Source organism: Temnothorax americanus, unplaced genomic scaffold, assembly GCF_048541705.1.
Source record: "Temnothorax americanus isolate GAGA-0224 unplaced genomic scaffold, ASM4854170v1 Scaffold10, whole genome shotgun sequence".
In the NCBI taxonomy this organism is placed as follows: domain Eukaryota; kingdom Metazoa; phylum Arthropoda; class Insecta; order Hymenoptera; family Formicidae; genus Temnothorax; species Temnothorax americanus.
This window is the reverse complement of record NW_027509231.1, coordinates 2100965-2125496: the sequence shown is the minus strand read 5'-3', so window position 1 is coordinate 2125496 and position 24532 is coordinate 2100965. Positions and strand designations below refer to the sequence as shown.

General features: G+C 37.3%; 2 protein-coding genes and 2 long non-coding RNA genes across 4 annotated transcripts; 2 read left to right on the top strand and 2 right to left on the bottom strand.

Annotated features, from left to right (window-relative positions):
* Window positions 1-5: 5 nt before the first annotated feature.
* On the top strand, window positions 6-14575 carry LOC143899864 (solute carrier family 25 member 32). The gene is made up of 7 exons (XM_077410588.1): window positions 6-413; window positions 630-1733; window positions 8699-8852; window positions 9051-9303; window positions 9413-9526; window positions 9773-9918; window positions 12566-14575. Exons 2-7 carry the CDS (start codon window positions 1574-1576, stop codon window positions 12738-12740), a joined length of 1002 nt encoding a protein of 333 aa, XP_077266714.1. The 5' UTR covers window positions 6-413; window positions 630-1573; the 3' UTR covers window positions 12741-14575.
* Window positions 1748-4370, top strand: LOC143900183 (uncharacterized). The gene is made up of 2 exons (XR_013257731.1): window positions 1748-1932; window positions 1992-4370. It is a non-coding gene; the product is annotated as an uncharacterized LOC143900183 (long non-coding RNA).
* Window positions 3904-9140, bottom strand: LOC143900176 (uncharacterized). The gene is made up of 2 exons (XR_013257728.1): window positions 8999-9140; window positions 3904-4780 (listed from the first exon to the last, which is right to left on the bottom strand). It is a non-coding gene; the product is annotated as an uncharacterized LOC143900176 (long non-coding RNA).
* Window positions 14312-17014, bottom strand: LOC143900168 (uncharacterized). Its single transcript, XM_077411193.1, has 5 exons — window positions 16531-17014; window positions 15543-15678; window positions 14952-15139; window positions 14709-14816; window positions 14312-14444 (listed from the first exon to the last, which is right to left on the bottom strand). The coding sequence occupies exons 1-5, from the start codon at window positions 16536-16538 to the stop codon at window positions 14312-14314; spliced, it is 573 nt and encodes a 190-aa protein (XP_077267319.1). The 5' UTR covers window positions 16539-17014.
* Between the last annotated feature and the right edge of the window lie 7518 nt (window positions 17015-24532).

Here is a 24532-nt window from a genome sequence, read left to right as displayed (position 1 = left end):
GCGAGTCGCGATCTCGCAGTCTCGCGGCATCTCCGTGCTTCTCGCTCGTTTTCCTGCCGTTGCATCGTGTAAAGTGTCGCGCGATCGTGATCAACCGTGTTTCGACGGATAACTTAGGAGTGCCAGGAGGAGTGCTGCAGCCTGCAGCGCGTATCGTCGGACGTCGTATTCCGACATCATGACGCGATCAGCCGATCACTATGGTGTAGTGTAGTATGTGCGTTTTACATTGCGCGAGTGTGTTACGTGTGGTGCCACGAGTGTTCTCGTGAGTGGAATATTGTGCGAAAACGTGATGTATGTACGACTTGGTGTAAGTGTAGCGAGTGAGTATCGCCACGAAGAAGCAATCCAGGAAGCTGAGAGGAGGAGGAGGCCCGGAGAGGCTTCTGGCGCCGGCGGAGCAACCCCGGGTGAGCTTATTTAGTTATTATATATATAGCATAGAGGCTGTTCGCGTGATTAATCGTTCATTCGTGCATGATCGTCTATCCGTTTATTGTAATTGTTTTATTAAATCTTATATCGACAAAATCGAAAACCGCATTCGATAATGCGCGCGTTAATTAATTCTTTAATTATTGAGCACTTCGAGCACAGCTATAATTTGCATATTTTTTATGTTGCAGATTAACGTCGTGCTAGAACTCCGCTGCTGCGCGTCGGGCCGGTGAGTCCTTTCGTCTTCATCTCGCGCGGTTAATCTGAGAATGTTGCATCAGATAATTATAACAGGAAGTCGATCAGATTATCACCGAAACGGTCGCCCCGAATATACGTCCCGCAAAAATACACGCGCAAAATTCGGTTAGGCGTTAGGCATCGAGGCATATAGGATCAGGGCGCGAATTAAGAGTCAGGAGCGCGCGATGTGCAACTTTTCGAAATGGATTCCGATCGGAATTATTCCAGTTTCCCTAGAAATTGAAATCTAGGCAATAATTACAATTCCGAGCGGAATCCATCCCGCAAAGTCCCGTAATTGTACGCGTTCAGTGTTGAAAATCCCGCGCGCGCGGCGCTCAGCTGTGAGTCGCGGCGCATCAGGTGACGCGCGTGCGCGGGAGACTCGTCTCCCCCGCCTCCACCGCGAACGGCGTGAACGCCGCGGCGCTGCGGACGCTGCGGTGCTGGCGGCTGGCGCCGCTGGCGGCCCGGTGCGGTGGAGCTGTGGAGCACTGACTGAGCATGGCGGTGGCGGTGGTGTTCGGCCAGTTCGGCGTGCACGGTGGAACTTGGCTGGTCAGTGTTGCATAATCGGCGGGGTAACCCAGCTGCGATCTCGCGAAGGGATCGAGCGAAGCGAAGGCGAAGCGAGAGAAGGAAGCCGCGCCGCGCGCGAAGCGAGGTAATCTCGCCAATCTCGGCGACGAGAGTGACGCTACAACAGCCCGACCCGACGACAGTGCCTCCCGCGGACCAAGAGATATGCCGCAGAGTGGAGGCGCGTGTTGCTAGCGCTGGCAAGGATGCGGAATCGTGCGTCGCGAATCACGGATCGGTGACAACGAACGGCGAGGATCGGTCGCGGCCGCGGCCGCGGCAGCACGGCGACAGCGTTCCACCGGTCAGCATGACGGCGGCGATCAAGGGCAGCGGCACGCCGGGCGCCCCGCGCCAGCTCAACGTCCTGAGCCACTTGAAGTACGAGTACCTCGTTGCGGGCATCTCGGGCGGCGTCGTCTCGACCCTGATGCTGCACCCGTTGGACCTGATAAAGATCCGTTTCGCAGGTGAGTGTGTGTGTGTGTGTGTGTGTGCGAGTTGGTGTGAGTCACGCGCCGTTCACGCGTCGCGCCGTCGCCGTCACGCGTCACGCGTCACGCCGCTTCGTGCGCTCGCGCGAGGGCACTCGAGAAAATGGCGGCTGTCACATTGCGGCGGCACGTGGTGCTAACCGCCGAGCGGTTATCGAGCGGCGGTTTCCTCGAGGTCGGGTTTTTTCGAGGTTTTTTCTTACTTTTTTTTCTTAATTCGAGTTTCTGAAACAGGTCGGGAGAAGAGGAAAGGTGCGGAACGATGGTTGTTATCGAGCGAGTGACTGACGAAATGGTCGACCTGTTTACGAGTTTATCGCCGTTCGATTATATTCGCTCGTGTATTATTTCCGAGGGAAGAAAGATAATAAGGAAAAAGTCGTAAGATTGTTCTCGTAAATTAGTGTTATTTCGAATGTAGAAAGTCGTTCGGTTGTCCAGTTTTTTTTTTAACCGAAAGGTTACCTAGTTTTTATATTTATTCTGAATGGAAGAAAAGAATGTATATTGAACATGTTTTTTTTTAAATCTAGGTTTTTAGTTAAAAACTTTACGTTTTTGCAGTTTAATTTTGTGTTAAGACAGATTTTCCAAATCTTATTCAAAGTGATTCGGCTTTATTTTGCTTGGTACGCAATTTAATATTTTATATTATTATTTATTACGCAGTTGATAGATATTGCGTACGAACAATATATTTTCTATTACAAAAAAAAGATTTACATATCATGAATTATATCAAACATTTTTGCTATAAAATTATCTGATTAAATATTTCTAAATTATTATTGAAAATAATAAAAAAATTATATGCAAATGGAATAAGCTGTAAAAAAGACATCCGAGAAGACATCTGTTTTAAAACAGAATATATTTTGGAAGAATATATATATATATTTTTTTTTTCGAGAAAATATCTAAACGGACATAACGTGGCGTAAGATTTTATTTATTTGGCTTGAATATTCCAAGGAAAACTTAATGATTTAGTTTTTGACTAGCTTTTTCGGAACACCGCGCGTGGCAGCCAGTTACTTCCTGTTAAGCATGTACAACAATTGACACGCTTCCAAATTATTGCACTTACATTGTATTTAAAATAGCATTGCTCAGGACAGGTACGTATGCTTCGCAAACTTGAGATTTCGTGTCGAAAAATACAATATCCAAGTTTTTTTTGCAACGTGTAATAATATGATTAATGCGTTATGTTCTGATTGAACATTTATTTATAATTACGTATTCTCGAGTACCTTAGTTTTAAATCAGACATTTTACATCTGCCGTAAATCAGACATTTTACATCAGCCGTTTTATATCTTTTTGGCATTCTGTCGACGTATATATTCTGAAATCTCTGAAATCATTCATAAAAGTAGCTAAGTAATTTATATTTGGATACGTTGGAAAGTACCGTATCTAGATACTTCGCGCAAAGAATACTTGTGTAGCGAGGTACTGAAAATAGAGATGCTTACATTTGCCTGTGCCGTATAAGCTAACTGCATCGTATAAATTCCACGTACGGCTATGCAACGCCGAACGAACAGAAGATCGATAACGCGAAAGTGAAACAGCCACGCGAACCATAATTCTTTTACAATCATTTTTCTTCTCTTAATTTTTCCACGATCTTTCTAGATAAATTAATTGCACAATTAAAAAATTAATTCTTAGCAAATATAACTAATAAATATTCCGATAAATTAAAATAAGATATTCTATTTTAATTATTTTCTATTTTGATATTTATATATTAAATATTAAATTAAGATAGGTACTTTATTATTTATTTATTTTTTATTGTTTATTTTTTTTTAATTTATATAAATTCTATTTTAATAAGATATTCTAAGAGAAGATTAAATGTAAAAAAGAGCGGAACGCGAAAGGAACGGATAAACTCATCCTTGTTATTTGATATACATATATATCTGATTGTTTATTATTCCAGTTTTAATTATTTACAGAAATCTGAGAAATTACAAACTAAAACAATACACCATATTATTATCTATCAACTTACGACTGAACTTTATTCCAAGCGAGTAAAGTTCACAAGTTTCTTCGTTACGGACTAATCAAAACATTTATTAAACGTTTACGAAGTTTCGCAACAGACGGCGCGGACTTTTGCCGAGGGTGGCGATTATAGAATTAAACAGTCGTAGAATTTATCGCAAATTAGCGCAAAGAGCTCTTGACTGAACAGGCCACAATCTCGTGTCTAGATTCAGGCAGATTTTTCTCGACATTTCTGTCTTTCCGACATTTCCACCAACCGTCAATTTGTTTCTACGAACCAAAGATGCGGCACTTATCGTTAGTCGACGATAGTCTCTTTTGTCTAATACGGTACTGTTCAGGTACCTACTTGTTCAGTCTCGGGATGAAAACGAATTCCACTTTGTCGTGCGCAATAAAGGATTAAAATTTGGTGGAAAGTTCTCGATCGCAGACGCTCGTGTGGTTTCTCGATATTCGATATCAATACGCGATTATCGGGAACAAGACTCCAATATCTTCCATACATTTCAAGATACGTACGTAAAGAATATTTATAAATCGCGTTCAACGCATTTTTTTTTTCTATATTTTTGAATACAAAAGATACTTATAATATTTTATTTCTGACGATTCGCTTTATTATCGTCATTGCTGTTTATTACTGTCAGAAGTCAATATTGTGAACGACATTCCACTGATGATGAATGTTATTTTGCGCAGTCTGTGAACACAATAGTGATAGGGGATTCGCGAGGCACGCGCTCGTTAGAGTCATCGCTAGCTATCGCGCTTGTCATGATAATTGACGGCAAGATTTAGATTAGATAGCATTTAGAGACTAACATATTTGTCCAAAAATTTGCTGCAAAATTTGCTCGAAAATAATGCATTGTCGCAGGTTGATGCTCTGATACGTCTCTGAGTTTCAACTTTTACTAATGAAAAGGTTTTTCAGGCCAAACGGTAAGAAATACGAGGTTGACCAAGAGAATCGAAGTTGCTCCTATCGTCGAGTTCTATAAGGAAAAAATGCCAAAATTAAAAAAAATTAAATTAAAAAATTTTTTTTTAAACTTCGAGGCTCAGTATCTTTATTTTTTATACCGGAAGAGGTACTGAAATTTATACCACGCATAAACCACATCTAAATCAACGTATATTCACAGTTTCAAGAAAATCCTAAGAAAATCGATTTTCTCTAGTATATGAACGAGAGAACGTCCTTAAATCGGATATCCTAGTGTGATCTCACGTTGCACAGATAGTATTCCACAGGTATTACGGTATCAGAATATTGATAGCGCCCGCTCTGTACGTTAGGAAATTCTTGGAACCAAATAATTGCAAAGGGAAACCCAATCCAAAAACTAATAATTAATAATAAATTAAAAGTCTGTTTTAATTTGTTCGCAGTTATATTTTTATTTTCTTGTGTGCTGCTATATAAATTGATAAACATTCTCCATACTGTATCTCCAGCCAGAATTTCATTAACGAAGTAATTATATACTCAGCTGTTTTTTCGGAAACGAGACAAAGGAAAGCAAACGAGGCTATTTATAAAACCCGTTCACATAATAAGTCGAATGTTTCTTGACAAATATCCTGATGATGAAACACGTTTTTGTTTGAAGCGGATTATCTTAGTGAAAGCAACATCTTATCGCTCTCGTACAGGCAGACGCGACTGACATGAGCCGTTTATGCGATATACAAAAAAATCCGATCGATATGAATAAACAAAAGGCCTGAGCTATCGGAAGCTTTGAACTGTGCAGTATCAGACATATTTCATCCGGAAATCGAAGTTAGAGGAAATAACGAGATTGCTTTAATTCTTCTTATATTTTTTAATTCTAATTTGTTTAGACTATGAAATTTTTATTCTAAAAAAGCTTATATTGAAGTAGTCTAGGAAACTTGCTCGTGTATACCAGCCTACTTTAGATGACTTATAATTTGCTTTAGAGTTCTGGATAATTCAAATAGAACTCTAAGTATTAATAATTTTGCACGTGTATTAATATATACATGTGTGATGTCTTAACTACTTTATAAGCGTATCCTGATTCTTCAAAAGTCCGTCTTTTATACGGCGTATATAAAATCTAATTTAGACGATCTATAATTTGTATCAATTAAAAAAAAATAGAAATCTGTAATTTATAAGTATATCAGTTTAGCATCGTAAAATGTATTTTACTTTAAACGCACGTGATGATGAGAGCCATTATGGTGATTGCATAATCCGTCACGTGTTCGCGTTTATTAATGTGACGAGCGTCATTTTATGTTTATTCTGCCATAACTTATTTCAACGTTGTCTTAAAAAAAGGCATATTAGGCATATTAGGTAATATGAGATATTGATGGTATCATATTACAAAAGTGCAGAAGCCTTGAATGTTGATTTGAAAATGTATGCAAAAATCAATGAAAATATATTTATTAAATTATTTTATTAGAAATATATTTATAATTAATAAATAAATTTAATATTGGCAGAAATTTATTGTGGACCAAAAATAAATGATTATGTTTTAGTTTAATTAAATTTATTCTGATTATTACTTGTTTTATAATAAATATAAAATTTATAATTATTTATTAATGATACAATTTCTAAAAATAATGATTATTTATTGATACGAAAGATATATATGATTGATTTTATTATCTATTATTTTTACGTTATGCCGGTATTAATAATCTGATGTCATTATCAATCTTATTTTACTTTTGATAACATTATGAAAACATCGCAATTATACCACAATAATTGTTACTTTTGCAACGAATAAGCAAATCTGTCAAAATTTCATAAAATTACGGAGTATTTTGGATCGATTTTTGAAATAAATTGTACGTGATCTTATTTTTTTTTACTATAAAATGAGGTATTTTTTGTATATTATTATAAATTATCTTTATAAATTCTAAAAGTTAGATGTAATAGTTGATTTAATTTAATGGTAATGCATTATATTACGCTATATAAATAGATACATTGTGTATCTGTTATAGTCAAAGCCCGAAACGCGGGCATTCCTAGGATTGACTAGTCAATCCTGGGGAACGACCAAGCGTCTTGGTCAAAGCCCGAAATAAGTTTTGCGTTTCGGCTTTTGACTATTCAATCCTATAGGAATAACTAATACGGCTGGTCAAAGTTAGAACAAGTACAAAGGAATAAGATTTATTGTGAAAAACGGATACTCCACACAGGTATGTACGTGTGTGTGTGTGTGTGTGTATGTGTCTGTCGTATTTTAAACGGAATATTTATTGGCCGTTCACCAAGCACCGAGCCACGAGAATTCCGCAAGTTGCGTCAGTGGCACGTGACGTTCGTTATTGAATCGTTTCGTCGCGCAGTCAGCGGAATCGTCGAAAGTCGCTTCGAAATTTCTCGTCTTATACGAATTCATAAGTAGATACAGTTGCGAAATAAAATATTTCGTAGATATGCAGATCGATATTCCTTTTGCGAACGTAAATTATACACACAAGTTTCAAAATGCATAAGTAATTTATAAATCTAGGTTATATTAAAATAATTCATACAAATTCTACAGCCTGCAAAATTAACGAAGACTCGTAAAATCGAATACTATCTGTGCAACCGGATATATATATATATATATATATATATATATATATATATATATTACAGAAGAGATATACTAAATAGAAAAATAAAACAAAATAAAATAATATAAAATAAATAATTCCCATTGGTTTTTTTACAGAATTATTGTAAAATACTGTCATTCGAATCAAGGTTTTTTTTTATATCTATATTACATTTTAAAACAGAAGTTATACGTATGAATGTGAAAGCGAATGAATTTCTCGCGCTTCGCATACTTTGATAACGAGATTATTATTTCTTTGGCTCTGATTTCTTTAGTTTTGCACGAATTCGATTTGAATATTATTATACAGTTATTAAAATATTTAACATTAAAGATTGACAAGCTAATACTTATGGAAAAATTTTCGCTGAGGAAATAATTTAATGTAAATTAATGCAGATATTCAGAGGAAATTTCATAGGCGGGTTTCGTCAGTCAGTCAGAGATACACAAAATCGCAATGGGGACGGCCTTTCATAGCCAAGTGAATCACCGTCATCCATGAAAGCGCGAAAGTAAATTGTACTGCGCGGTAGATGATACTTATTTCTTCGCTCTTCTCTCTGACTTGCCTTACAATCTCGTGACAGTTTTAAACGATATTAATTTGGCCATTAATTTCCATTAGCTTCGCATAGGGCGCTCTCGACATAAATATGTAAATGATTCAATATAAAATGTATATCTAATCTCATTTGTCTTGATCTTCCGAGAGAATAATATGTTTATGTCTTTACATTCTATTTTACATTATAATTTACATATGTTTTGAATTAAATTTGGTATCACATTAACGTTTTTTTATTACGTTTTTTATTGTTTAGAACATAAAATGCATAGAATTAAATTTTAAATATTTATTTTGTCGCCACGTGGCTTTTATTATGGATATATCTGAGAAGGAAATTTCTCAGTAAATGAGACGGTGTCGTAAGACGATGATAACGCTACCGCTACCTTTTTGCAACGAGATGCGATATGAAAACTAATGTTGCAACGTTTATCACTGGCGATAAAGCGTGTTGTGAACGTATTCGAGGATAAAAATTAGAGGTTGCTCTATCACGAGACGATGCATTATTGGCGATGATCTGAAAAAAACACAGAGAGCAGAGGCAAGCAATAGACAAGGGAAAAACACCGTAATTGTAAACAATAATTACCGTCTAAGTGTTTGTTTCAATAATACATGAAGTATCTCACCGACAATATCGCGGAATATTTTTACGAAGATGTAAAATACTGATGCTAGCTGCATGCAATGGGATTTACTTGAATTCTTTTATCTTTTGGTTGCAGTAAACGATGGTCAAGCGAGCACGGCACCGCGATACAATAGTCTTAGGAATGCTATCGCACAGATCGTTAAGACCGAGGGTCTGCGTGGACTCTACAGGGGTGTAACGCCGAACATTCTAGGATCGGGCAGTTCGTGGGGATTCTATTTCTTCTTGTAAGTATATACGCGTAAGTATATCTAGCGCTCTAGATTTGTCTTGATATCCAAATAATTGGGCGAATATCGATCTGCGATAAAGATCTCAAGTCTAGATTATCGATTAGTGTTATTTATGTACTGCATTTTTTCGAAAAACTTACTTTTTAAGTGCTTTTCTGGATATCTCGTGCTAACAGCGAATTAATTTTGCAGCTATAACACGATAAAGACTTCGATCCAAGGTGGCAATTCGAAGAAACCTCTCGGACCGTCCATGCACATGTTTGCTGCCGCCGATGCCGGAGTGCTTACTTTGCTCATGACCAATCCAATCTGGGTGGTAAAGACGCGGCTGTGCTTACAATATGCTGACGATGTGAAGCTGGCGGAGTCCAAGAAGTATCGTGGCATGATTGATGCTTTAAAGAAGATCTACAAGACGGAGGGTATTAGAGGTTTATATAAGGCAAGCAAATTTTTTTAAATTAAACTTTGGAATTATGATTGTACTTGAAATAAAATGAGAACTAATTTGCAATTTACATGATTAAAGAAAGTATTTTGTACTCTTGCAGGGTTTAGTTCCTGGATTATTTGGTGTTTCACACGGTGCGATACAATTCATGGCGTACGAAGAGATGAAAAATGAATACTATGATTACCTGAATGTACCCATCGACACGAAATTGGTAAATCGATTATATTTTTATTAAGATTTTTGTGACTTGGGAAGCAAAGCGGATCTAACTACGCGTAGTAATTTTTAATTCGCTATAATCTGTAACTTTTTTTCGTTAATCTACACGAAAAGCACAAGTAGTGTTATCTATTTACAAAAAAACTTGTATTTTAGTTTCCAACTGTAATAGAGATGCTTATAAATAATATATTCAATAATGATAAGAAATATTTTTAATATGTGATTCTTTTCACAGAGTACATCCGAATACATCGTCTTCGCGGCGATGTCAAAGCTGATCGCTGCAGCGTCGACGTATCCTTACCAAGTGGTGAGAGCACGACTTCAGGATCATCATCACGATTATCGGGGTACCTGGCATTGCGTTCAATGCACATGGAGGTCAGAAGGAATTAAGGGTTTCTATAAGGGCTTATCACCATACCTTTTACATGTTACACCAAACATATGTCTAATTATTCTTATTTACGAGCATTTTACTAACGGTAGTTAATTTATATACTTTATTGCAAATGTAACTTTTTAGGCAATTTTTTTTAAATCTTACTCATCTAGCGGGTAATATCCCCCGATTTATCAAAACTTATGATTCAAAATATTCACATTACGCAGAGTGCGTGTATGATCTTTCAATGATGTGAGGCAACAGTACCTCAATTTTTTTTTTATAGATGAGTATCATTCAGATAGATTACAGTACAGAATTATTGTTTTTCAGGAAAACTTTCTTTATGAAACCACTTTTCTCTGAAATGTTTTTGGAAGACTCGGAGGTTAGCCGTAATGATTATTAGTAACAATTTTTATTCTATTCCGTTGTAGGCGACATGTAGCTAATGTATTAGTTTTCTTTCTGGCATTCGCACAAAGCGAGTGCACAATATTTTCTATTATTTGTATTTCTACTAGATATCACAGACGCGCGCTTTGCGCGCGCTATTTAGCTTTAATATTACACACAACTGTGTCAAAATATGCTATAACAGCCGCTCACGAAGTTAGCGCAGCAACAGAATCAATCAGCATCGCGGAAAAGAGCCAACAAAGCAATTTGAGATTTTCGAGAAGACTTCGAGAGATGCGAGTATCGATTTAACATGCCTTTTTTTAGAAAGGATTAATTTATATTTGGTTTATAGAATTGTACAGTGATGAAAGAAATCGCTCGACATGGGAAAGTAGCTTAAATAATGGCTTTTACTGTTGTCGTTTTAACTTCTCGCGTAAATTGCAACGCGACGATTGCAAAACGGAGAAATAGATCTTGAAGTGGCAATAGCTCGTGGCACGTATTGTACGTAGAATGAATGTGTTTTATTTATTCAACCACTCGTCCTTTCTTATCCAAGTACACACTGAGAGACTGCGATAATGTAAAATGGACAAAGTTACTTTATTCATCGACACATTTAATTTATGGCGAAACTTATAGTGGACGCATTGTAAAGATAGTTTTTGTTATAACGAAAATGTATTTTAAATGAAATATCTTCTTATATATTATACAAGATCGAACAATGGATAGACGTATGAATATGATCGTCTTTTGTTTGCCGAGTTGTGTAGATATCTGAGTGTCAACTAAACTGGATTTAGTTGAACAAACCTAGATAGATGTGCTTGATTGCGCGCACGGTTATGCGAAAGGAAGCGAAGAGTAATATCTTATATTATGGTATAAGATGGTGCTCTATTAATGCTATATTAATGCTCTTATTCAAATGGAAGAGCTGCAAGAAGAAACGGTTCACGGTCGGCAGACGTGTAATCTTGGATAGTTAAATTAATAACCAAATATTTACGCAACTATACGAATAACACACACGATATACTTATTATCTGTGTAACGTTCGAACAATCTATGACGCATAATGTGTATGAGCCACATGTGTAAATTGATGATTTCTGCGTCTTCACTCGAGTTTCAGTGCGGACTAGACGTCGCTTAAAAATTAGCGATTTCTTTTTTTCTTTTAATCCTCTCTAGCAAATACAGTAAAAATTCGCTGCATTCTACCTTATCTCTCGTTCCCTCTTTTTTTATTTTACAAAGCGACTCTGTTTTTCTGTAGCCAATACTTTACTTTATCCTAAGTGGAGTATATAGAGTTCTTTATAGATCATTTTTGCAAGAATCGTAGAGTCTGGCACTCGGAACGTATGATCGATAGCAATAAGTTTCCTCACTGCAATCTGTAAATAGTAGGACGAATTTATTTATATTCAACTTGTTTAGCCATAAATTTAGCTAGAATCTGTGTTTCTTCGGAGAAAAGAGAGTCATGGGGACGAAGGAGCATACTTAAAGCAACATTGTGACGACATTAATAAACACACGCACACATATCGAAAAGTGTTTGTCATTAAATTAATCATTTATTATTTCATATTATTAAATTACGTTATTCAAGTCTACCCAGATTTGATATCTTCATTCTGTTTCTCTTTTTACTGTTATCTACTAATGATACTTTATTGACAGCGCAGAGAATAGGAAGGACGTCATCGTTATTTAGTTACGATTTAAAGAAATATATTTTCTTAGATGTATTTTGGTGTGATTAAGATCGCTTATTGTAGTTGTTCTGCTTATATATAATATTGTAGCATGTATAAAGGTATTGTGATTGAACGATGAAATTTATCGAGTACGTTACGATCTGTCTCGGTTAGTTTAGTAGCTTGTTAAGCCACCAGCAGTACGATTTTTGAACGTAAAATTAGATTCTGTTGCTTCGAATTTGTGCGCGATTAATCGGTTCGTTTGAATCTAATAGAATTAAATAGAATCTATCTAATATGGCTGACACTATTAAAAACATAATTATTACTTTCGCTGATTGAATTTTTGTAAAACTCTTGACGAAAGAGAACCGTTAATTTTCAGCCGATTTTTTAATGATGAATTCTATTGTAGCGTCAAGAATCGTACGCGGGTTAAATTTAATAGCGCATCAGAATTCTTCGCGTCTTTAGTCTGTTGTAAAGCAAAGTAAAACAAAGGCGTATTGCTGGTGGTTCGTTGCAGGTATGAGAGTTGGCGTGGCTTTTACAAGGGTTTAAGCGTAAACCTCACCAGAGTGACCCCGGCGACAGTTATCACATTTGTGGTCTACGAAAATATGTTTCATTATCTGCAATCCAGGCGTACCGCCGTGGAAGAAGCGATCGCTGTGCCTGCGGTTAGCAAACTGAAGGAGTAAGGTAAACCAAGGAGATTCCGCGGAGCTTTACCGAAACACACGTGTAATCCAGATGTACTTTGAGTCGTACGAATTATATTTCTGATGACATATGGACCGAAACGAGTGGATCGTAATTACGTCGTAATTACGATAAAATTCTACTGTGAAGAAAAGACTTAAGACACAAGCTTAAAAAAATAATTATTTAAATTTCTTATAATTTACACTACAGCATAAATTTTGAAGTTGATATAAAAAAGGCTGCAAGCATTAGAAATAATCAAATAATTTTAAGAGAAGCTCATTATTTGTTTAGTTACTATTTTGGGAAAAAGTGTATAATGAATACTTTTCACATTGATTTTAAATTTTGTCGATATTTTTAAAAATGTCATCCGTACTTATTGTTAGTTTTTTTCTAAACGCTGTTGGTCATTTCATTCTGTAGTTATATCTTCAAATCTTTTATAGATTTTCCATCGATGGAAGAATATCGTAACTAAACAGCTTCAATAGATTAGAGGATTTTTAATGTAATAGTGGTCTGTGTAAATCTTTATCGGATAAAATAAAAATTAATGACTGAAGAGAGAGTGCAAATGATTGAAGTTATCGAGTGCTTATTTGAAATGCACCGATAATACAGATTATTTCTATTGATTGCATCTTTATTTTTCATGCATGTTTATAATTTCATTAATTTCAATTTAGCTACATTCGCGACCATTTTTGAAGGATACAAAATAGCTTTTATAAATTGATTTTTTGTGTTAGACAAAATTTATTAATTATATAGAGAAAGATAAGATTTAAATATACATGTACGTATATATTGATGATAAAAAGTTTGTTAGTAAAAGACAAATTCTGACTCAATTTTACGTTTCAAATTTTCTTTTTTTTACATCGTATCTTTCTCTTTTTCCTCTACATTAAATACTTGCATTTAGAAGATATATTTAAAGTTTTGGTATTGAGATCTTTAATTACATTATTATCATTTGTTGTTGTTAATGTTATTATCATTTGTTTTATATTAATTAAGAAGGTTTTATGTTCAACTTGATCAAACGTGTACAAATTTTATTTTGTCGTTTATTATAATATCGATATTTCTTTTTTAAATAATAAGCTTGATGTCGCAAGACATGGAGAGTTGAAATAAAAATGAACTTTATGTGTGAAACATAAATAATATATAATAAACAAATTATATATATGTATAGTATAATAGTTATACATATATATATAATTTTATTATGTATACACAGTATAATAATAGTATATAATAAACAATTTTGAGTAAGCACAAACATCGCAAACTAATTGCGAAGAAAACGAATTAAAACATTCCCAATCTTTATAATTTTTACTATTAATTTGTTCCAGGTTGGTTGTTGATTTATTCAATTTATTTCGTTAATTTATCGTTTCATATATATCATTTAGTACAACAGATCACATAGACATCAACATCTCTGATAAAATTTACAGCAGACATTTTGCACGATCTTCTTTCAATTTGGTTGTATGAATTGAACTTTTTAGATATTCTCGGTGCAATGCAATCACGCAAAGTTTTTTAATTATTATTTATCGATATAATGGCTTATTAGATCTAAAAGATTCACAGGACATTTTTTGTAACGCTGATCGCAGTGCTGCTCACGTTCGGCTTCCACAATCTCATCTGGAAGATCTTCGCTTATTGACATAGAGGGTCTGCGACAAAGAAATGCGCACAAATGTTATAATTTTTATATTACTCACGTCATGCCTGATACGTGTGATAGCATAAATGTGCTGCCGGATGAACATTTTGATCGAAAATAAAAATTTATCGGACAAGCTGATCTAATTTTCTAAGTTTCCAGAATCCATTCTATTTTATTATCCATCACTATTGTAATTTACACTGACCGTAATTGTCGACTTTTTATATTCTTACTTGATATAATTCAAATAATTTTTCTTTTTTATATTTACGTGAATATAATTTGAAGGATGTCGCCGAGCACTCCGTTTTTATTTAAGGAGTATCTCTCAGCTTCGCAGATTGTTCTCAGCAAGCAATCAAGTCCAGGATAACCCAGGCTGTTACAAGATACGTATGAAATTTATATTATTTTTCAAATTTTACTTGCAAAATTATATTTTAAATTATTAAAAATTATGATAAAATTTTGAGGATATGGGATAAAGAATAATTGACACGTGTAGTTCTATTACCTGTCCATTTTGCTGGTGAACACCTTGTACACTAGTTGACGACTGAGACTTCGTTTTGCATAGTAACTTCCCTCGTAGAAGTAACTCGAATTCCATTTGTATGGCAATCCGTAATTCGCTTCGAAATAAAACGACACCGCTATAGATTTGTCTGGAATATCTACGGGAATTCCCAAAGCGAAGAATATCTACGAATTAGATTAAATCCCATTTAAAGAAGATGATTAATCAATTTAACCTTTAATGAGCCTAATTTCTTGAAACATGTCGGTATATTGATTTACAAAGCGAAAAGTATATCTGCAAGTTTTATAGATGTTGCTAAAAACAAATTGTAGTGGACGTTTCTTATCATGATTTTTTTAGCGATGGATAAAGTGATTTTTATCGATATTCTTTTCAATATTGTTGAGTAGGAATTACCGTTATGTTAAAACAAATGTTTATTTCGGGTTTCTTCGATTTTTTTATTTAATCACACTTCAGAAGTGCGCTTGAAGTGCAAATGATTAATATTGAGTTAACAGACTGCCCGTATGTACAGTCCGAGACACATTAGTAGATGAAAAATGAATGATTGATCCACCGTACCCCTGAAGCGCTACCCTCGGGAAATCCGATAGATCGTATATGCCTCGATACACCGTGTGTAATATTTTTCACTCCTGATACATGTGTTGACTTCATAAAGTACCACATCAAAAGAGCCAGCATCGTAACATAATTTCTGAAATATTTCAAGATTCAATGAAAATTTCATCACGTATATGTTACTCGTATTTAATTATTGTTTTTAAAACATTTCGTACTTACTATTTTTAATCTTTGGAAACAAAATTAATTGGTTTGAAAAGAGATGATTTAATTTATGATACTTATCCCTTATCAATGATTTATTTAATGGTACTTTTTTCTCGGTTGTTTACTTATTTCTCATATTGAGCCGTTTAAATAATTATTTTAAAAATTTCAATATTTTACATTTTAGTCAACGATCGCTCGATTTTAGTTAATAAGTTTTTATGTAGTTTTTATTATTAATGAATTCGGGAAACGGTCGGAGGGAAAAAGCTATGTAACGACAACACTTAAATTTGTTTTGTAAAATAAATAGCTGCAATGTTTAGATACTGAAATGATATTTTCAGAGTTTCATCGAGCGTGCTCGTGATATCGCTCGCAATATTGTTCATTCGAAATTTATACGTGGGATTCATGGGATGGTCGATATGTCGGTAAAAAAAAAGGGACACGCGTCTCTGTTTGTTCATTTCTTTATTTCGCGAGCTGTTTTGATTTTGCGGTCGTCTCATAGGTTTTCGCGCTTATGCAAATACCTACCGGCCAATTCGATTGTTTCACGTGCAATTGCGCGATTTTCACTCGCAAAAATGAAGCAAGGAAGAAAAAAAAATTTCTCACGACAGGCGGCTCGTGCGTCAGGTACGCGTTAATAAAGTGTTTGTGTTCTTCTCTTATCGTTCACCATATTATCGTATATTTCTTAACTTCGCGATCGCGTTCTTCTTAATTTTTACCGCTGTTTGCGTAGAGAATAATCTCGGTATCGAATACTCACTTTTTCATTTCTCTAGCGTACAACTGGACACGTGAATCTTGCACGAGGTTTTTGCCGAGTGGCAAATTGACGGTTTGTACACAGTTTAAGCGTGTGCGAAATAAAAATTATGTTAGTTTGCGCAAGGCTAATAATTGCAGTCGTTATCAGGATGCGGTAACCGTTTCTCGTCTCGTTATATGCACGTTCTGATGCTAATAGAGCGACGTGTAGTGATTTAAATCTTTGCGAATCGTGTTTAGCGTTGTGCCATCAAAGAATTTTATTTTTTCCAATTTGTGTGTGTGTGTGTGTGTGTGTGTGTTCGATATAAATATTTTTAATATTTATTAACCTTTATACATGTTTCAAACGCGTTTTAACGCTATTTTTATGTCAATGTTTTATTTAAACTTATTTCAGCACTAATGGATTGTACATTGTCAATATTTTATTCATCCGAATATAATTATTTAAATTGTTAATATCACCAAAGCGATAATATTGCGTGTTTGTGCGCTTCGCAAAATATGTTTTTTTTGTTTACAGAAACTAGTTGTTTGATACTGAAATATTCCAAATCACATCAAGATCCCATTTTAAAACCACTTTACCTTGATGAAAAACAAGGTGTTATTCGATATTTCAGATTTATCTCTCGCGTTTCGTTTTATCTATTGATTCTTCGATTAATCTTCTCAACTTTCAAATATTTGTATTTAAAAACATTCGGTAACTATGTCTGAAATTAAAATGAAGTTAGAGTAAAATCGCCTTGTGATTAGACGAAGATTAATATTTCGTTTCCAATTTCTTGAAGAATTCTTGGTCCTATGTCGGTTCAAAATGTGTCATTCAAAAAATTATCAAAAACATCTGAGTATTTTTATTTACATAAGAAATTAATACAAAAGCGCGTATTTACGACAAGTTACGATCAATCCGCGACATCCCGTGTATACCGATACGAACGGCTTCAGTCGGTCAGATGTCGGAATGAGATTATGGTCCGCGGGATGTATTAATCTCGGCGATCAATATGCGTCTAGCACTAATTGAATTAATAATGGAATTGCAGGTCGGCTGTTTCTGCCTTGTTTGGTACATTCCTGATTCAATGCGGCGAAACTCGTAATTATTCCACGGGTCTTTACGATAGCGGGCCGACCGCGACCGCCGGACACGGGCCTGGATACCGCAGAACAATGCTAGGCCACTGCACCTTTCGCCAGTGGTGGTCCCCAGCTAGAATATATCCCGGCACGAAGTTTCGCACACTAAATACATTATTGATTAGCGCGCCATGAATTTAGTGGTCTCCGCCGCGCCTTGCGGCCCGAGCATTCGTATAGCATTCGCTCAGAGGAGGGTGGCAGGTTATTTTTGGGTCACGAAGTGCGCCTCCACTTGCATTGTGTGTACACGCGATTGTCACCGCGCACTCCGATTTTCGAGAACGGCCTTTCCGAGCCGGTTTCTTTTAAATTTATTCCGCGTTTGCATTTACAGTCTGCGCACGTGTTATCCGTTATCGATGTTCGCGTCGATCCATATCCATATTGCGAACCGGCGTCGCGCTTCCACGAGGATACTGGAAAAAATTAACTTAAAAAATAACGGAAAAACATACGTAGCGAATTTTATGTTTCTCAGATTACTTTTTTGCTATTTTTTAACGAGACACTCCCTATAATGTACACTTTTCATTAAACTCTTTTTATTATCTGTCCCGGAACTAAAGCAATATTATTTTTAAAATTACCAATCGATGCGAGAGCCATATATCGCTCTCTCGCTCTGACTATTATACCGTCGCGTCTTATACCGAGAAATCTCCGCCAGCGGGTGTTGCTCGACGAGGGGTGAATTACGTCTAGCAATTCTCACCTTTGTTATTTTTCTCCCGCGCGAGCAAGTCGAACAATATCGCGCGCTCATTGAAATAAAGGATGCGAGATTTATGGAATCACGTGCGCGCGGGAAAGGTTTTTTACGAGGCCCGACGGCTATACGTGGAACAACGCCGGGGATTTTTTGCCGCAATTTTCCGCAAGGCCGCGGAATGCGAGACGCAGCCTCCTCGTGTGTGCAATGAGGAAGAGGCAATGGTGCGGGGCGAACGGGGGCGCAGCGCCGGAACGCATTCGCATGCACTATATTGTCGTCGCGCGAACATAAAAAAAAAGTGATCGCGGCGGGTAAATAGCGCGAGAAATTCGAAAAATGCAGGGTTGAGCCATTTAAACGAAGTGCCGATATTGTATAAAGGAAGCGCTAGTTCGTGTTAAATTTTTTCGTTATTTTCACGCGATTTATAAGAACAAAAGACTGGAGATCTTATGAATATTTCACATTTTCCGTTACGTTCTTCTGAAGATCCTAAAGATTCTATCAAAATGAAAAATGTAATAATATAACTTCGGAAATCTGTCTGAAGAAACTGCGAGATTATTTTATATTATTTATAATTATATTAATAACTCATTTTTAGGTTCATCATTCGCATGAGTTTTTAAGCTCACCTTATAGACAATCTATAACATAATCCGTATTAGAGTTCAGAAGAAAACTGTTTATAATTTTATATGACACGTAATATGCCAAAAGCTTTGAGATGTATCGAGATAAACAAAAATGGGTTTAAACAGGGGTTGAAATGTGTGTGGAAAATAATATTAGAATAATATTAAGTCATAGAATAAGAAATTAAGATTGTGTAAAGTGATCGAAGGGCGGCCACGTGCAAGGGTTATGCAAGTCCGAGGGAACAAGATTTCATCCCTCGGACCAGGTTGCGGGGGTGAATTCTAGCTCAGGGGATTGTTCGCCGTGCGGTGTGCAGATGGCGGCTCCTGGTCGGTATCCGGGATTCTCAGCCCCGCCCATGTGATTTAAACGACAACCTTTCCAGCGTCGATCTACGCGCACCCCAGACCGAATGGGTTCGACGGGATGATTGCGAGAGGATGGATTCGCAGAGGGTGAATGACTGAACGGCGAATGAACATTCGCATCTGTAACGCACGTTTGTGTCTGTGTCTCCGCAAAAATTCATCCTATCTCGGTTCGACGTCGTATAGTTCGAATATCAAGGAAGGGATTGTCGCGAAAGTAATAAACTGTAAAAGCAACGTGCATCGACATGTTACACATTATAATGGAAATTGATGTTATGGCGAAAGAGAGAATTTTTACATTAGATCAATGAGTCATACGAGTCATGTGGAAGAGGTGCTTTTATTATTATTATTTTTTTTAGTAAAATAAGTAGTGCAATCACTAAGTAGCAATGTAATAATAATAATAATAATATATATTTTATTATTTAGAATCTTTTCAGTTATTACTTTACAAAAGAAGTGTAAGAGACATCGATCACCTAAGCGGCTGTTAATACATAAGATGAGTTATTAATTTGTATGGGTAATGGGTAAAACATAATAGTAGTTATTGTCAAGATATTATTAAAGGCGGGTGAATCAAATCTTGTGAGCAAGCGGTAGGCACAATAGAATATGACTGATCTCTATCCTTAAGGCTTAAATCTAACTAGAGTCATTGTTAGAGTTAACAATTCGATTCGTTCAGTTTCGATTCGATCAATTTAGCAAATTGCAACGCAAATAGATAAAGCAACTGCGAATTCGAGCATTCAGACGCACAATTCGCGATCAAAGGGATAAGATGCATAATATTTGGCACATATTATACGGAGTACTGGCGTACCGGAGTACCGGAGTAGTGGCGCACGACCGCAGGCCAGCGCGGCGCGACGCGACGCGGGTGAAAAGTTCAACAGACAGATTTGCATCGGAATTACATCGCATAAAAGCCGCGTCCCAGAGCCCCGACCTACCCGGCGCTGTCGACAGCCGCAAACGGACGGCAACCGCATTAAATACTGTCCGGAACCGCCGCTTTCTTCTTTACTTATAATATCTACCTGCCTGTCGTCGTGCGCTCGCCACCCCGGAATTGCTCCAGGCCACGTCCAGACGAGTTTCGTCCTCCACTTACACCCAAGTTTGACGCTCGGCTTTGAGCGGGCACGAGAGAAGCGAGAGACGATTATGAGCTTACTTGGCCGCGCCGGTAGTCGGGTTGGGCGATTTACGACTTAATGAGAATTAACGCGGTCATGAAGCTGTAATCGTATAATCATCAGAAACGGGAAGAGCGAAAGGGGGTAACACGTTATTTGAATCAGGGACGCAGAACCATAATCGATAATTACAACGAGATTGGCTTTTTTTGTGTGCAAAACATATTAAAGGCGCTGAATCTTTTGGACGTACATATACATATACGTATACATTTTCCAGAGCAATTTTACTTTTTACAGAGCTAAAAGTAATCGCACCATCGTTCTTGTTACTCTTTTTATCGCAGCACGCGATATATTGTTCGTATCGGTCCCGATACGTTCAAACGAGCCTCTCTTTTTGTCTCTTCCTTTTTTCCCCTCTCCCTCCTTCCCTCGTAGGCGCCTGTAGGCACGCGTACGTGGCGCACGTGTGTCTCGTGTCCGTATACGTTATTCGGAAATCGATTAACCCGATTCCGTGCACCGCGAGTTAACGTCGTACCATCTACCTTGCAAGCCACGTACGAGGGCATTCCACGAGCTGCCCCTGCTGCGCCCCATCTCGGTTTTCGACTCGGCGAAACGAAACGTTTACGAATCGCAAGGGGGTGCGGCGGGATGCGCAAACAGAGGCCAAAAGTGTTAGGGTAAGCATTTATTCCGCCAGGCGGCAAGCAGCAACCGAGATCGAATAATTTCCGAAGGCGAACCAGAGGCGGATGAGGTTACTATATATCTAAGGATATTGCCGCGCCGCGCGGGAAAGACGGGAAGAAAGTCGAGATTCCTCGGGATTCGTTTCGGATTTACCGGGAAACTTATATGGAACACGCGTGCCGCCTGATTATATTACGCGTTTGATACGAGGTTTGATATCGTCTCAGCGATATCTCCGATCTCTTGCATATCTGATTGCAGAATAATCTTTAATCAGCAAAAAGAAATCTTGTTAACCTGAAGCATAAAATGCAATTATATAGCGAACGATATTTTGATCCAGATAGCTTGATTGTTGATTATGAGATAGCTCATTGTCGCGAACGTCAGCATAATTTAAACTTGACTTTTAAGATTGATTTTTAAAAATTAGGATGACTTCTCTTTCATTACACCTGTGCGCTCTACCAAAGAGAATTTTACGGCACGTGATAAGAGATTTTTTCTCATTTTATCCATGAATCTTTTCTCCTAAGACCATTAAGATCGAAGAAAAGATGCATAAAATATAACTTAAAAATGGATTTTATTCAGAATAGTTCGAAATCGATTGAATTCTGCGTTCCATTTTTCTACCCGATGTATTTCACTTGCTATACGTTTGCGCGTTGATTTTTGTTTGTTGCTCTTCGACGCTTGAATTCCGAGTTACTAATACTCGGCGCACACCATTCTGTTTGCGGAAAATTACATGCTAACATTAATCGCGCATCGAGTTGAATGTATAGGTAATTCTGACGCGAATCTATTTTCAACATCTGTTTGAGACACGTACGTGAATTAATATATCGACGGACCTTATTTTTACTAGATGCAAAAAAAAAAGAAAATAAATTTGCACTTCAGTCTTCAACTTTGAATGGTCTCATGTCCCTTCATTCTCTTTTCGCGGGTAGAAAAATTAATCCGTTTGCATGCGCGACAGCTCCATTATCCGTGGCGATTCTCTCGTTCGAACCCTTTTCATCCTCGAAATCCACCGATTCGTCCGTCGCGACTAGTCTTAAGAATCCCGGCGTCGACCATTATTATTCGTGATCTCTGCCAACTCTCGATTCGGCCCGATAGCCGAACGATCGATTGTGGCGGACGATTCTTCGTGGTGTCTAGACCGTCCGGAGATCCCGTATATAGCTTGTGCAGTCTCGACCGGTCAAGATCGACGACCGGAGGGTTAATCGGGTTAAACGACGAGATCACCATGGATGCGCCCTATCTGTTCGTCTTTCGAGAAAAAGTGTCGTCTACCGCCTTATCGGACTCCGGGAGAGATCCTCTCATAATGAAATTGCGGGCGCAGTTAATTTGACGCGGTGATTAAAGCGGACTTGATGATCAGTCGATATACCAATTTTATCAGCTTTGCCGTGTAAATAAAATTCAGAAATGATGTTTTGCGATAAAGCTGCACAAGGTAATTTTTTCGATTCAATAATCGTATACCTTCAATTCTGCCAGATTATTGGCGAATTATTTTTCATCTATACGTGATGAGTTTAAAGTTCGATTTGTCGTCGCCGCGCCATCGAGAATTTGTCGCCACAAATTTTCAATTTCCTATTTTAATTTATACTCGACCGTGATCTTTTTATATTTTTGATACGTGTATGACGTTTCTTCGATTATTTCGCGGTATCGTTTATCGACGACCGCGGATTGCACCGCACACGCGGAGGGGAGGAAACGGCTTCCTCGAGTTTCTCGTTCGCCGAGCAATGTCATTTCGACTTTTCCCATCGCGGTTGCGTATTTCAGAATCTGCTTCCAATTTCCGTTCGGAAAATCCCATATAAAGACGGTAGATCGACACGTAAATTCCGTGCGGTTATTTTGCGCTGACTCAACACCATTATAAAGGCATTAAACGTCTACTTTCAGTGTGAATATAGCTGTAAAGAAGAATGTTCTTTTCTATTTTTGAAGATTTTCAGGATACATTACGAGAGATAAGAGCTGCAGTATATTTTTATTTTACGAGTAACATTTATATTCGTCGGTTATTAGATATATATAAACGCGTTAATATATCAGACGCTCATTATGTATTATCATATATAATGGGCGTATGATATTTATAGCAAGACAAATTCGATTCCGGATCAACTGGGCTATCTGATGCCATTTAGCGTCGACGTGATAGCGTGGAATACTATGTATAAAAGACATTAAATATTGGAGCGTGTAGTCTAGAAAATCTCTGAATACCCCTTAAATTGACACGCGGAACCAATAACTTCGCGTTAATTAATACCGGAAAAAGCTCTCCTTCCGGCTTTTTCGTCCCCGGTTGGAATGCAATTAGTTACTCGATTCAATGAGAATGCATGACGTTCGTTATTCGCGGAGGAAAAAAAATTTGGGAACTATGCTCCTCGATAGCGTTAAGCAGAGGTCGCGACAACGCTGGCCTAACATTATTAATCAAAAGATCACAACTTTGATCGAAAGCCGTGGAACTTTAATTTAAATTCGAAAACTCGGCAACTCTCTCTGGAAATGATCGCGAACTTTCTTTTAGAATGACCTATTTTCTTTCCGTCAGAGAAATCGGTTTGGGAACATTGTGACTCGTTCGTAATTGCCTCATAAAATCAATATTCAGGGGTTCTTTTTAATTTGTTTTGAAATCATAATTAGCTCCAGCGAATTAACGTTCGCGGTAGTAATTAAATCTTTCCGAATAATCGGTTACCTATATAATGGAGGATTCACATTGCGTCCGATCACGTCCGATGTTCGACGTACGACGATCCGACATCCAATAACAGAATTTATTAGAGACAAAAATTTCCTATTGGATGTCGGATCGTCGTACGTCGAACATCGGACGCAGTGTGAATCCTCCACAAGACAACGCCAGGAGCTACCCTATTTAAGGAATTACCTTTCGCGCGAGATATCTTTTTCATAATGGCAATTGAACGTTTTTAATTGTTCCTTTTTAACCGGTTGAGGATTACTGAAGCGCACAATATTGCGCGTCCTGGTTTACATCTTTTCTCACGAATCTCCTGAAAAACTCGCGTCAGAGTCTAGTCACTTCGATTCCTTCTGCTTCAACATCCCCTACGTGCCCGTGCGATTTTTCCTGAAGTTCTCGGATCGCGTTAGATCCTGAAGAGCGTTTCTGAAGAGCGATCTCCCGGCTCAGTCGTGTGACCCAAACGATACCTACTGCCCTCCCTACGGTCTTCCTCGGAATACGTATTTTACTTCCGCTGT

Coding starts and splice junctions, on each gene's coding strand:
- LOC143899864 (XM_077410588.1), top strand. CDS start 1,574: ATGACGGCGGCGATCAAGGGCAGCGGCACGCCGGGCGCCCCGCGCCAG. Junction 9,304..9,412: donor GTATTAGAGGTTTATATAAG/GCAAGCAAATTT, acceptor GTACTCTTGCAG/GGTTTAGTTCCTGGATTATT. Junction 9,919..12,565: donor TGCGTTCAATGCACATGGAG/GTCAGAAGGAAT, acceptor GGTTCGTTGCAG/GTATGAGAGTTGGCGTGGCT.
- LOC143900168 (XM_077411193.1), bottom strand. Junction 15,140..15,542: donor CCGAGGGTAGCGCTTCAGGG/GTACGGTGGATC, acceptor TCTAATTCGTAG/ATATTCTTCGCTTTGGGAAT. Junction 14,445..14,708: donor ATCCTTCAAATTATATTCAC/GTAAATATAAAA, acceptor TCTTTGTCGCAG/ACCCTCTATGTCAATAAGCG.